General features: G+C 34.1%; 1 protein-coding gene across 2 annotated transcripts; it reads right to left on the bottom strand.

Annotated features, from left to right (window-relative positions):
* Positions 1 to 310: 310 nt before the first annotated feature.
* On the bottom strand, positions 311 to 10,964 carry LOC114260434 (uncharacterized). Of its 2 annotated transcripts, XM_028200548.2 has the most exons (6): positions 10,730 to 10,961; positions 10,480 to 10,621; positions 7,853 to 7,893; positions 7,311 to 7,745; positions 1,549 to 1,580; positions 311 to 1,439 (listed from the first exon to the last, which is right to left on the bottom strand). In XM_028200548.2, the coding sequence occupies exons 4-6, from the start codon at positions 7,636 to 7,638 to the stop codon at positions 468 to 470; spliced, it is 1,332 nt and encodes a 443-aa protein (XP_028056349.2). In that variant the 5' UTR covers positions 7,639 to 7,745; positions 7,853 to 7,893; positions 10,480 to 10,621; positions 10,730 to 10,961; the 3' UTR covers positions 311 to 467. The 2 variants fall into 2 exon arrangements, with proteins under 2 accessions (XP_028056349.2, XP_028056350.2); XM_028200549.2 differs by lacking the exon at positions 10,480 to 10,621 and having other exon boundaries at positions 10,730 to 10,964.
* Between the last annotated feature and the right edge of the window lie 1,565 nt (positions 10,965 to 12,529).

The raw sequence follows: 12,529 nt of genomic DNA on the forward strand, positions 1-12,529 counted from the left end.
CTTTTTGACTAATTGGCTAAAATAGCCTCTTGCCAAACGAGGCCTAAATTGAACTACAACCTACAATGGAATCGTTTTTTTATCAAGGTTGTCAAGATACCATAGGTAGAATATCCTTGAGACTCTGTTTGATTCATAAATTTAGAGAGAGATTTGACAAAAGAAAAGAAAAATGTGTGTAAAACTAAATGAAATGTAAATATATTTTATTCAAATTTCACCGTCCTTTTCTTTTTTTCTTTCCAAATCTCTCTCCAAATCCTTGGACCAAACACAGTCAAACTCCAGCTGTCTTCTAATGCTTGCTTACTTTCACATTCAATTTGGACTTGAATATTTATACCATCATAATTTCTGAATATATAATGATAGAAAAACAATACTGAATTATTAGCAAATCTGAAAATGCATTCATGAAACTTCCCAGAACACTATGTATTATAATGCAGTCCTACCAAATAGAGGACTCAATCCTTGCGATACCTTGCCCAAAACCCCTTCCGGGCAGAGTTGTTCTCTGACATCGATCTACTCCACTTAGATCCAAGCGAAAAGTGCCGCCTCAGGAAAGGTTTTGCAAAGGATCTCCTTGCACTGGAACTGGGTTCCATCTTGTGAAAATTTCCATCTCCTTCACTAGTTTTTCGGCGATCAAGAACATCAAATTCAGCATCATCATGATAATTATCCAAGACTCTGTTCCTAGATATCTTACCGCTTCTTGATTTCAGTTCTGCTTCTGCTCTCATGACTTTTCTGGCCATCTTCGACAGTTTCTTTTCACCAACCGTACAAAATGGGCAAGAAGGGTCATAGCGATCGGCCTCCTGTGTCATAGCCTCCAAACATTCAGCGTGATAAGCGTGCCCACAGACAAGCACAGCAATGACTGACAGTTCATTGGTAGCAATAATTTTCTGGCTGCTCCATGAACATCTCTCTGTCAAGAGCTTAGAGCAAACCCCACAAGTTTGGAGATCGATGGAGGGAGAATATGAGAGGGCACCGCTAGATTCACTTAGCTTGCCACGGCCAGAGCCCAAAAACTCGCTGTCGAAAGACCACCTCTCTCTTTGAGAAGAGGCCACGAGCTCGGAGAAGGTCCGCATGGACCACCCATCAGAAGAAGCACCTTGGGATCCAAGCATCAAATCGTTACTGCAATTAGAGGGCACAAACGATGGTCCGCCCTCAGATACCAAGTTACTGTTTGGGGATTTCAAACCCACAATTCGACTATCTGAAACTTGCCTCAAAAGCTGGTGTCCTGGTGACTGGTGGGCCCTTCTTGATTGTGTTGAGTTTGATGGAAGTGAGTGAGCTTGGGAAGATAAATGATTTGCAGCTGAAGTCGATAAAGAAGAGCTTGAAGGCACAGAAAGTGAAATCTTTGGTGCAGATGAATCTATAATTTCTGGTGATTCTGTGGAGCTCTGTACCTGTAACATAAAATGACATATGAATTGAGGGGAAGAACAAAACTCAAGCATCTTAAAACAAATCACACAGCCTTTCACTAGATTCACTTCCAATCACATAAAATCTCACCTTTGTATTATCATTGCCAGCCAGAGTTATCTCTGCAACAAGCATGTAAACCATATCAGTCGGCATAAAAAATGGAAGCATAAGCAGTGTTACATTTTGTAAGTGATGATTCTATTACAATGAACCAAAGAAACATACAGGGCCATGCCTCGCTGCATCTAGATTCTCTACATTATTAGTCTACTGTAGGTTTCTTATTCAATTAAGTTTAATGAATGTGATAATCTTCACTAAACACATGAAATCCTGGACGCAAAAGTAGGAAGGAGGAAGGCTACCCATCATTGGTGAAGCCAGGAAATTAATCGAAGGGGAAATTATTAATGCCAACTCCGAAGCAAAAGAGAATTGCATTAAAGTTGATATTGAAGAAGATCCTAACTCTACATGGTTCTCTACTTGTTCCAAGAGTGAAGAACCTTGATTGCTCCACCCCACATTTCTTTTCCCGTTAAGAAACTCTGCACGATATAATCCCAATAAGGGTACTTGGAAACCATTCAGTGTAATTGCTAGGAGGGAATCAACAGCCATTGTGCAGAAAAAAGCCTTATAAGCTAAGAAGAACAGACAGAGACATGGACAAGGTTACAGGTTATGGTGATTTTAAAAATATTAGGATAGGTGAAGATACGGCAACAAAATATATATATATATATACCTATGGAGCATGATTATGGGTATTGGTGCAGTATGGGTACATTGACAAGGTGAATTTTTTTTAAAATAAGGTACAAGTATGTTTGTAAAAAATATTTATTTTTAATTTAGTGTGATACAAAAACTAATTAAATTAGTTGGTTAAGATCCGATCTCGAATTCACATTTAATGCCATAAATAAGGTTTAAAACCCAAGTATAATTTTAAAATCATGCTAAGCATGAAAAAACATGTACAATGAAACTAACTTCACCTTTGTATAGAAGAAAAATACTATTTCGGCACATATAAAGTACCAAGTATGGCGTGTTTGTTAAAGTACACCTATGCTTCATAGACAAATATAAATTAGGACATAGGTACAAAAGACATCAATGTATATGTGGGTGTATATCTATTTTATTTTATTTTTCCAATTTTTCCGTTCTTTGATTCCATATATTTTATTTCAACCCAAAATCAGCTTTCTAAAATTACTATAACCCCCCCCCCCCCCCCCCCCCCCCCCCCCAAAAACAAAAATGTCTTAAGGCGTGTCCAAACACAAGACATGCATGTCCGTGAAATGTCCCCAAGGTATCCTGTGAAAAAATAATAATTTGAAAAATTTGATATGCCATGTGACATATCCAACACGTGGACATGTGTGCCCAGCATGACAGTGTCCAATACATGTGGGTCACGGACAAGTACATGGATAGGGACACGGACACGGCACCCATTTTAAAGTGTACTGCTTCCTAGCTTACAGGAATAAAAACAGGGGAAACAAACATAGATGAAAACTCTCAGCAAAGTGACTAGGCAATTTCACAAACAGGTTATACGCAACAAAAATAAGCACCCACAGAGCCAACCACCATACAAAAGCCACAGTATAGTATATAAAGATTAGAATTTTGAACCTAAATGAGAAAGCACACTTTCTGAAGATGAAAAATCAACATAACAAACTATAGGTGGCAAGCAGCAAATCCTGACAATGATGAAGTGGGGGCAAATTACAACAAAATTTTTTCTGGCCTGGACACCTGGTTATTAAAAAAAAATTATAACAAACTTTTAACATTATATGTGAAACAATAATTATTAACACTTGAAGACTTGATGGTTACTGCGTGTGTCGCGTACTGTGGTCTAATTTCAGAATCACAAGTGTGCTACACATCTTTGTTGTACAAGTATGTTGAATATCTGCAGGAATGCCCACGGCTGTTTTTTGTACATCTAGTGCTATTCATTCTTGTTGAACAAGCTGGTCAAACCCTTGGAAGACTCAGGAAGATAGCATGGACTGGCTGCTAGCTGGTAGGAAATGTCTATGCTTAGTGGTTTTTCTTTTTATTTTAATTTTTTGTTACTGATTCTTCAAGTTTGAAGATTATGCTATGTGTTTCATTACACTTTGGGATTGTTTTATGCCTCATTAATGCTTTTGGCTTGGGGTTCTAGTATTAGCTAGTTCATCCTAGTTGATGGGGTAACCTCATTTAGGTTTTCTTTAGGTTTATAGACCGTTCTTGCTTGGGTGAACCCCAAGTTGCCAAAAACCTGCTTTAGGTAGATTGGCAAAAGAACATCTCAGTGAGGAAGAGCGAACTTGTCATCCTGGAGAAAATTATTCAGAGGTTGATAATTGAAAACCAGAGGAAGTTTTCGTCTCTTATTTGTTCAGTCCTTTTACTAACATAAAAGGCTTCACATGCCCATGGAGAAGCGGTGGTTTCCACTAGACCTTCTCGTTGAAGCTGACTTGTAAAGCCAACCGGTAATGGTCAGGATTCATTCCATTATAGCTGTAGTAAGTACGGTATGCTGTTTGATGGGCTCCAACTTTGTTTGTAGCATTTGGAGTATGCCCCTAGTAAATTTGAGTGTTTTCTTTTCCTTTAAAAATAAAAATAAAAAATAAATAAAATGAATGAATGACAGAGAAGCACCAGATCATAAAAGACAACAAGAATTTATCAGAGTTCTGTGACTAACCTCTTATGTCTACCATTATATTCAGAAAAAAACTATTATACATGGATCCAGAACTAACAAAAATCAGTAAGAAAAATATATAGACTATCTAACCAGCAGAAGCCACATGAGTCAGAAAACTAAAAGTATGTTCATGTCTCATGTCTACCCATAAGAAAATAATATGAAACTTTAGAAAGCAATATCAAATGTTATTTAGCAGGTTCACAGATCTTGGTAAGGACACAAGCCCAATACTCCCAACAAAAACATCAAAATCTAGCCAGCAGACCAATAAGGTCTACAAAACAGCTTCAAGTGATAAGGTCTAATATCCAGCTTAAAAAAAAAAAAAAAAAAAAAGTGAATAATTCTAGTGTCCAATCCAATCATATACCATGCCCAGATTTCATATTTTCAGGGACAAAGCATGTGTGGTAAACAAACTGCATAAACATTAAATATGATGTTAACAAGAAGCAGATGAAGCATAAGAAAAACATGCAGGAGAATCATAAAGTTCCCAATGCATATTTGGCAATTATTTTAAATGTCAAACACTCCCTAATATAAGACAAACTGAATGTGTAAGCAAAAATCAGGGTAGCCATGCCTTTTTGGGTGTAGATCCATATGACTAATAATTACAATTAATATACTCAATGAGTGGTGTGTATGTTAATTTAGTGATGCTAATCTAAGGTCCTCTTTTCCTTTACCCGACATTCCAAACTAAAGACAAACATACAAACATTCCTAGTAAATTGTTTATCATAGTGTTCCTACATTTACTAGTTAGTGATTAGTGATTCATTTGTGAATTCCGAAGTTATATTATGTGAACATTTTTTTGCAAAAAATTACGCTTAATGCTTTTCAAGGATATATTTTGATTATACATGACTGGTTGGACCTTTGATGGCACAATCTTCATCACACACGAGTACACACAGATGTGTATATAGGTATAGTAATGGGATGGGGAACCCCTTCTCAACTGCACTCTGCCTAGGATAATAAATTCCCCTGATCCCATCCCTGCTCTGCCCTGCCCTGCCCCACCCCACCCCACCCCAGGTAAAAAAACCCTTCCCGAGCCAACCCCGACCTTACCACACCACACCTTATCACAACCACACCTCCAACTCCAACTCCACCTCCACCCAGAAATAGGATTGCATGTTACCAAACAATTTTAAAGCAACACAATCAAATAAAAGATTAGATCTCATGTTCTAGAAGGAGAAGAAAAATAATTGTAGATCCAACTTGCATGTGATATCAAATACAGAGATTGTGACCATCTGATAAAGAAACAAAATAGAAAAGAAAAATTAATCTGAATTCTCATGGTTTAAGGAATGGCGACTTCATCTTCTCCTACCCATTTCTCAATCTAAACATGTATAAACATATATAACATGTACCTCCATCTGTGTCTGCGCGTGTGTGATAGAGAGAGAGGGAGAAATTGTACCTTTGATGATAGAAAGGGTTGCCTCTTGAGTGATCTCTGGCATTTCGGCGGTGGGGTATTGAGACAACAACGGATGAGGTGCAGTAGGAGCAATGGTTGTAAAGAAAAAAGTATCTTTTGCCTCGAATAGTGAAAACCCTAGAGTCTAATAAATGCAATGAGAAAGGGTACTCATGGAAAATCACTACATATCAGGGGTACTTGAGTAATTTAATTATAATTGGGGGGGTTTAGGCTGGGTATATTATTCCCTCGAGTCTGCCACCAAAGAGAATCCAATCAGGTTTCTAACTATTACCCCCCAAACCTACCCCTACCCAGTTTAACTCTAACTCTCTCCCAACCCATCTAAATGGGGTAGTAGCTATCAAGCACGGATACTTAAAAAATGGAGACTTATTTGTATCGGATACTTATCGGATATCGATACTCCTTGAATACTCGCGGATACGTATTGGATACTTAAAAGTATCAACTACTTCTTAATTATTTTTAGAGTATTGGATACTTAATTTTGAAGTATCAGATACTCATAATCACATATTACTTCTAATACTTTGTTTAGTTCTTCGATAAGAGAAATATAGTGAGAGTTAAAGTAATAGAATTATCAAATTGACGTATCCTTATTGTCTCTCTCACTCACTCTCTCTCTCTCACTCTCTCGCATTTCTTCTCTCTGCTCTCGTTTTTTTTTTTAGGTGTTGGCATGTAAGGATGATATTTAATTTGCATTTACATTTGCATTTGCTTTTAGTTTTAGATGTTTTATAAATGTTTGAAGACTCTTAGCTTAATAGGAATCCCTCTCTTTATTTATTAATTTGCTATAGGTTTTACTTTCATGCATATTATATTATTAAAATTATAAAAAAAATTTGTTTTTACCCATATCCATATCCTAATTTTTTAGATTTTGGTGTGTCACCATATCTGTATCGCCGTATTCTGTATCCGTATCCGTACTTCCTAGGGTAGGGGGTTAAGTCAATAACTCAGAATTCAGGGTTATTTTTTGTCATCCCTATTCATAAATCATATGAATAATTATTATGCTCTCTCTCTCTGTCTGTGAGTTTAACATCCATAGGTCTCTTAATTCCTGACATATTTGTAAAATTCAACCACCTCCATCTTTATGACACATACAAAAATAGTACTAGATATACCATCACACATTCCACATACAATTAGAATCCAAATGTAAATTCATGCCAATTCATGCAGAGTTACACAAACAAAATTCACAAACAAATCAAAACATGGGAAAATGCCATTATTAACAAGCGTTACTTTGATAGAGAGGTGATTTGGTATAGTCTGCACAACGCATATGACATTACACCAACTTTTGGTTTGTTCCATCTTTATGTTTATATTTATACTACAGATACTGTCAACAATGAGAACCACCCTCTCACTTATTATTACATTCAGTTAGAAAGGAGCTTCAGTCCCAATATATTCATGTATTGAGCCTACAAAACAAACTACTTACAATGGAATCCATTTCTTCACTTGCTCAAACAAAACAAAACAAGAAATAATAATTTAAAAATTACTATTAATAATTTTTGATGATCTTACCAAGCAATACCCTAGAGCTGATAATATAATAGTAATTTAAAAAAAAAAAAAGGATGCACTTTAAAGCTTTACCTGAAGAAGTTATCGTAGTTGCAACCAGTCCTTCATGCACAGGAGACTTTTGAGAAGTAGGAGTTCCAAAATTTCCTAAAGGGCTTCCCCGGCCTGAAAGATTACCTCTATCAAAAATTAATTCCCCTTTGATCTCCATGCTACTGTTTGTGCTGATTCCATGAGATGGTGCATAGGAAATGTTCTCAATTTCGCCTGCCACACGCCTCCGGTTATCCCATCGGAAACTCCACGATGGTGAATATATCGCATTTCTATGCAAAATTTCACCACTAGTTCCATTCGTCAGGGTTCTATCCTTTCTAGCAACACAACAAACTGACCCCATGCTCACGTGTATAGACAATAAAGGCCAATACAAAAGCTTCCAGGAAGGGTACTGTCCATAAAACCCAAGGACAAACCTCTAAGTAGACAGTGCCATCCTACTTTTTCCTGAAAAGTTTCCGAGAAAACATAAATGAAGCAAGTACATATGTTCATCATCTAAGGAGGCATTTCCAGTTCTAAAGAAACTGAGCAACTATACAATTAAAGCGTACCTCAAGCCAAATCTCTAAGTTAGGAATTTCAACACTAATTCCTGCAAAAAAAGGGAAAAATTGCTAATATATTCAGGCATTTGATCACAGTCAAGAAAATTCACAATTAAGACCTAATTTAAGCCAACACTCAAAGTAGATACTTGACGAAGTAGATTCTTCTATAGGAAGATTAACCAGACAAGGTTGAGAACAAAACAACAAATTATTGATTACATTCAACCATTCCAAACTAAAGCAATTACACTCACTAGAAGAGATTGTGCACTATTCTGTTTATATCACTTATTGTATTTTTACCAATGAAGCATGGGTACGAATATAGACACGGATACAGAGAAGATACAAAAAGTACGGATGTATGGTATGAAAAATTCTAAAAAAGTAGAGCACGGGTACTTAAAGTTTCAACAATCAATTTGTGTATATATATATATAACATGTATGCATGTTTATAAAAAAAAATTGTAATAACATATTTGAAACAATCCATTCGTCTTTAATTACACATCAAATATTTTCAATTTCAAATTTACAACACACAAAAAATATTATTATTATTATTATTTTTTTACTTCATTCAAGGGTAAAACCCCTAGAGATTATATCACGCGGACCCAAATTTATTCCAAATTTGATGTACTTTAATCTCAGACTTTCCCAATGTTACTTCTCTAAGGAATATGTAAAGTATTGAGAAACTATTCTTGCATTTATTCTAATAATTATATTATGATGCTACAACGAGAAATGCCACATCCTAATTTTAAGATCAGTCTAATACTTTAAATATTAAAAAAGTATCCAATACTTATTCAAACTTACAGATTTAAACTCTAATTGTTTGTATATTTAGAAAGTATTGGATACGTATCCAAGTGGTATCAATGTCCGATATGGATACAAATCCCTTTTATGTTCTTCAGATAAACCTCCCTTGCATTTATTCCAATAATTATATTCTCTTTGTTAGCTTTTTCATTATTTTTCTATTTTCAAGATAACTTCCCCATGTTGCCAAGCTAAGAAGCATGGACACCGGGCATGATGATGGGACATGATGATTTTAAAAAACTAGAATACGAAAAATGCAAGGATGTGATAAGGTAATTTATATCCACAACAACGATAATTAACAAGAAAAATAACACCAACTTAACATGAAAAATTCACTCAATCTAGAATTTAAACATTTCAACATACAAAATACTATTTTATTAATCATAAACCATTACATCACAAATATCAAAAACATTCAAGTTTAATAATGAATAGATTATCCATAATAAATAAATAAATAAATAAATAAATAAATCTCCACTATTTTGTTTAAAAAGTAATAATATGGTGTTTAACATTTACCAAAAGTATGCACTAAGAATTTCATATAATCAAAGTAACACTAGCAAGATGAGAGGGGCAACTAATTTTTTCAATGAGAGACACTCACTGCCTCTATCAAATAAATTTTAGGGAACAAATTAAAGACATAGTAGATCAAACATATTAGTGAAAGCTCTTTCAACCTAATATAGTAGATTACAGCATTCAAACATTCAAACATATAGGAATCCTATTCCTATGGGAAAACATAGGTAATAAGAAAAGAATAAAAAAAAATCCTATTAAAGACATAACAGTACAATCCGAAAGAGAGAGAGAGAGAGAGAAAAAAAAAATTAGTGATGATCATTAGCAATATCAAGTTAAACACACCCGGAAAACAAAGAAGGAAAACCACTTCATCCTGAGTGAGTAATGTGATATTGCTCATCATTACAAGTACCAAAATAACTTATCAACATGTAAAGATGAGCAAAGAAAAGGAAAAGAAGTTCTATGGAAAGTCAAAATCCAAATTTGAGACTGAATCTATGGTAAAGAGATTAGAACAACTGATTATTTAAAACCCAATTAATCATAATTTCAAAAATTGTACATTAGAACGAAAAGGAAGACCTTTATGGGTTTGTTTGGTTTGTATTTGAGAAACATATTTTGAGATAAAAAGTACGAAAATTTGTTTGGTTTGATTTTTTTTCAAAAGATGTTTTGAAAAATTATTTTGAGAGAGGGTTTTGAAAAAAGTGATTGATTTGATGTGTATGAGAGAGAGATTTGTTTGGAAAACTTGTAAACCAAACAAGTTTTGGAAAAAAAATTTGGGAAAATTTGTTTGGTTTGATTACTTTTAAAAACTTATTTGTAGAGAATTTTTCCCAAAATTTTTTGAGAAACACAAACCAAACAAGACCTATATTTCCCAACAATTTGAATCCTTTGATTTTAAATTTATCAATCCACAGTTGCCTAATTACCATTTCTGAAAGAAATAAATACAAGATAATAGTAATAAACTTCCACAGCACTATTATCCCCAACTTGTACCAAATCTAGGTGTATCAATCAAAATATTTAGAGAAACAATACAGAAAGTCAAGTTCTTTCCAAGTCTTAGCACATAAACAAGGATATGTCAATCAATTGCTAGAAAATATATGCATTCAAATTTGCCCAAAAGTAAAATTTACATAAGAAAGAAAAAACAAAAAATCACTCAGAATGAAGTTTCAACGCAAATTTTGATGAGTGGGTTTAATGCGTGTGCAGAGAAAGAGATCAATTACTTGAAAGCATAGAACGAAGGAGGTTGAACAAACATTAATCTTCTCCTCGGAACACTAATTCCCAAAATTTGAACTCCAAAAATAGCAGGAACCAAAATCTATACAAGTTGGGAGTTCAAACTCAGACTAAATCAACAGACTCCTGCGAATAATTAAACAAAAAACAATCCTCCGTAATCGTGAAGAAAAAATCTAGGGTTTTCCATAAGCATTTATCAAAGAGAACCACAAAAACATGAATTCAACTCACTGTTTTAGGGTTTCAGACTTGAAGAGAGAGGAAAGAAAGGTCTTCGTCTTTGTAATCCGCGTAGCGAAGAGAGAGAGAGAGAATCGAAAGCAGTTTAGATAGTAAAAGATAGAGAGGAAAGAGTTGGGTGTGGGTGGGTCTGATCGATTCCCGGCAGAAAGTGGAGGCGTCAGTTATGACGGAGAGCGCACTACGCGTTGTTTTTTTTTTTTTTTTTTGAACACAAATACATATTGAAGTTATTAAGGTCTCGTTCGTAAATTATGGTGGATTTAGGTTTCCTTGTGAACAAGTTAATTTAGTAATTTTTTTGATTATTTAGTTAAAATATGAATTAAAAAAATTAATATATTTGAGATAATTTTTTGACTTTTTACGAAAAGATATTTAAAAAGTAGAGAAAAAAGAGAATCTTTGATTTTTTGGTATGAGTTGTTAACTTTTTAACTAATTTAGTAACTTTTTGACTTTTTTACTAAAAAGAAGGGTTTCCAAACGAGGCCTTAGTTTGTGTTTAAAGTAAAAAAAATTTAAAAAAAAAATTAGGAAGGGAGTTTAGAATTTTTCTTTTTAAATTTGTTTGGTTGAATATTTTGAAAATAATTTTAAAATTTGAGAGTTTGAGAAAATTTCATATTGTATTGTAATTTAATAGATGTGTGTAAGAAAAAAAATGATTGAGAATGAGAGAGGAGAAATAAAAAAAAAAGTAATTGATTGATATGTAGGAAGGATAAAGTGATTTTGAAGAAAAAATTCAAAAAATTTGAACCAAACAAAATTTTAAAATTTTTTCTCAAAAATTATATCTTGAGTAGGAGTGTAAAAATGGTCTGCGGCCCAAGGTGGGCCCAACCTGTTTGGGCCCGGGCTGGAGCCTAGCCCAATACCCTAGGTTAGGACCTGGGCCATTATTTTGATGCCCGGCCGGCATGAGGTCCAATATCTTTTTTAATAAAAAAATAATAAAATTTTAATGAAAAAAAATAAAAAAACTTGTTCAGGCCGCCCAAGCCCGAGCCCAAGTCCAAATCCACTGGTCCACCCAAGGCCTGAATACCTTTGAGCCTGGCCCTAATTTTCTAACTCGTGGGCCGGCCCGGCCTGGCCTGAATTTAGGCAAGAACCCGCAAGGCTTGACATGGGCCGACTCGGGCCGGGCCAAATTTACACCCATAATCTTGAGATAAAAACCAAACAAGCCCTATTATTTTATTCAAAAAGTTACTACAAGTTGTCATATTATTTTGTCTATTTTTCTATATATCTTTATGTAAAAAGTAAAAATATTACTAAAATAACCTATTTTCAAATGAGACGTAAAATTGAGTTAGAAAAAAAAAAGCCTATCCACGTTCACAGACTGAGTTTGAGAAGTTGCTAATAGTGTGTTTGGGATTTACTTGTTTATTGATTTTTTAATTTTTCATAAAATTATGTGTAAAATTTTAAAAAAAAATGATATGATGACTTATAGTAAATAAATTGTTTATTTAGGCTGTCTCAAAACTACTCCGAAATAGTAATTTATTTGCTTATTTGTTATAAGTTATCATATCATCTATTTATTTTTTATACTGTTTTTCGTAAAAAGTCAATATGCAAACCCTACCAAATTGTTTCTTTACGTTTGAAAAATTGCATTTCATTTTTTATATTGTCTAATCATATAACAAATAACTCATTTCGTTAATCAAACGTTTCAATCAGTCTAACAAAGTGTATGACATAAATAACTTTAAAAAAAAAAAAATACTCATATTAACATTTATGAAGTTAAACACTTTTTTTTTTTTTCCC

Source organism: Camellia sinensis, chromosome 6, assembly GCF_055761805.1.
Source record: "Camellia sinensis isolate YWXY chromosome 6, ASM5576180v1, whole genome shotgun sequence".
Lineage (NCBI taxonomy): Eukaryota > Viridiplantae > Streptophyta > Magnoliopsida > Ericales > Theaceae > Camellia > Camellia sinensis.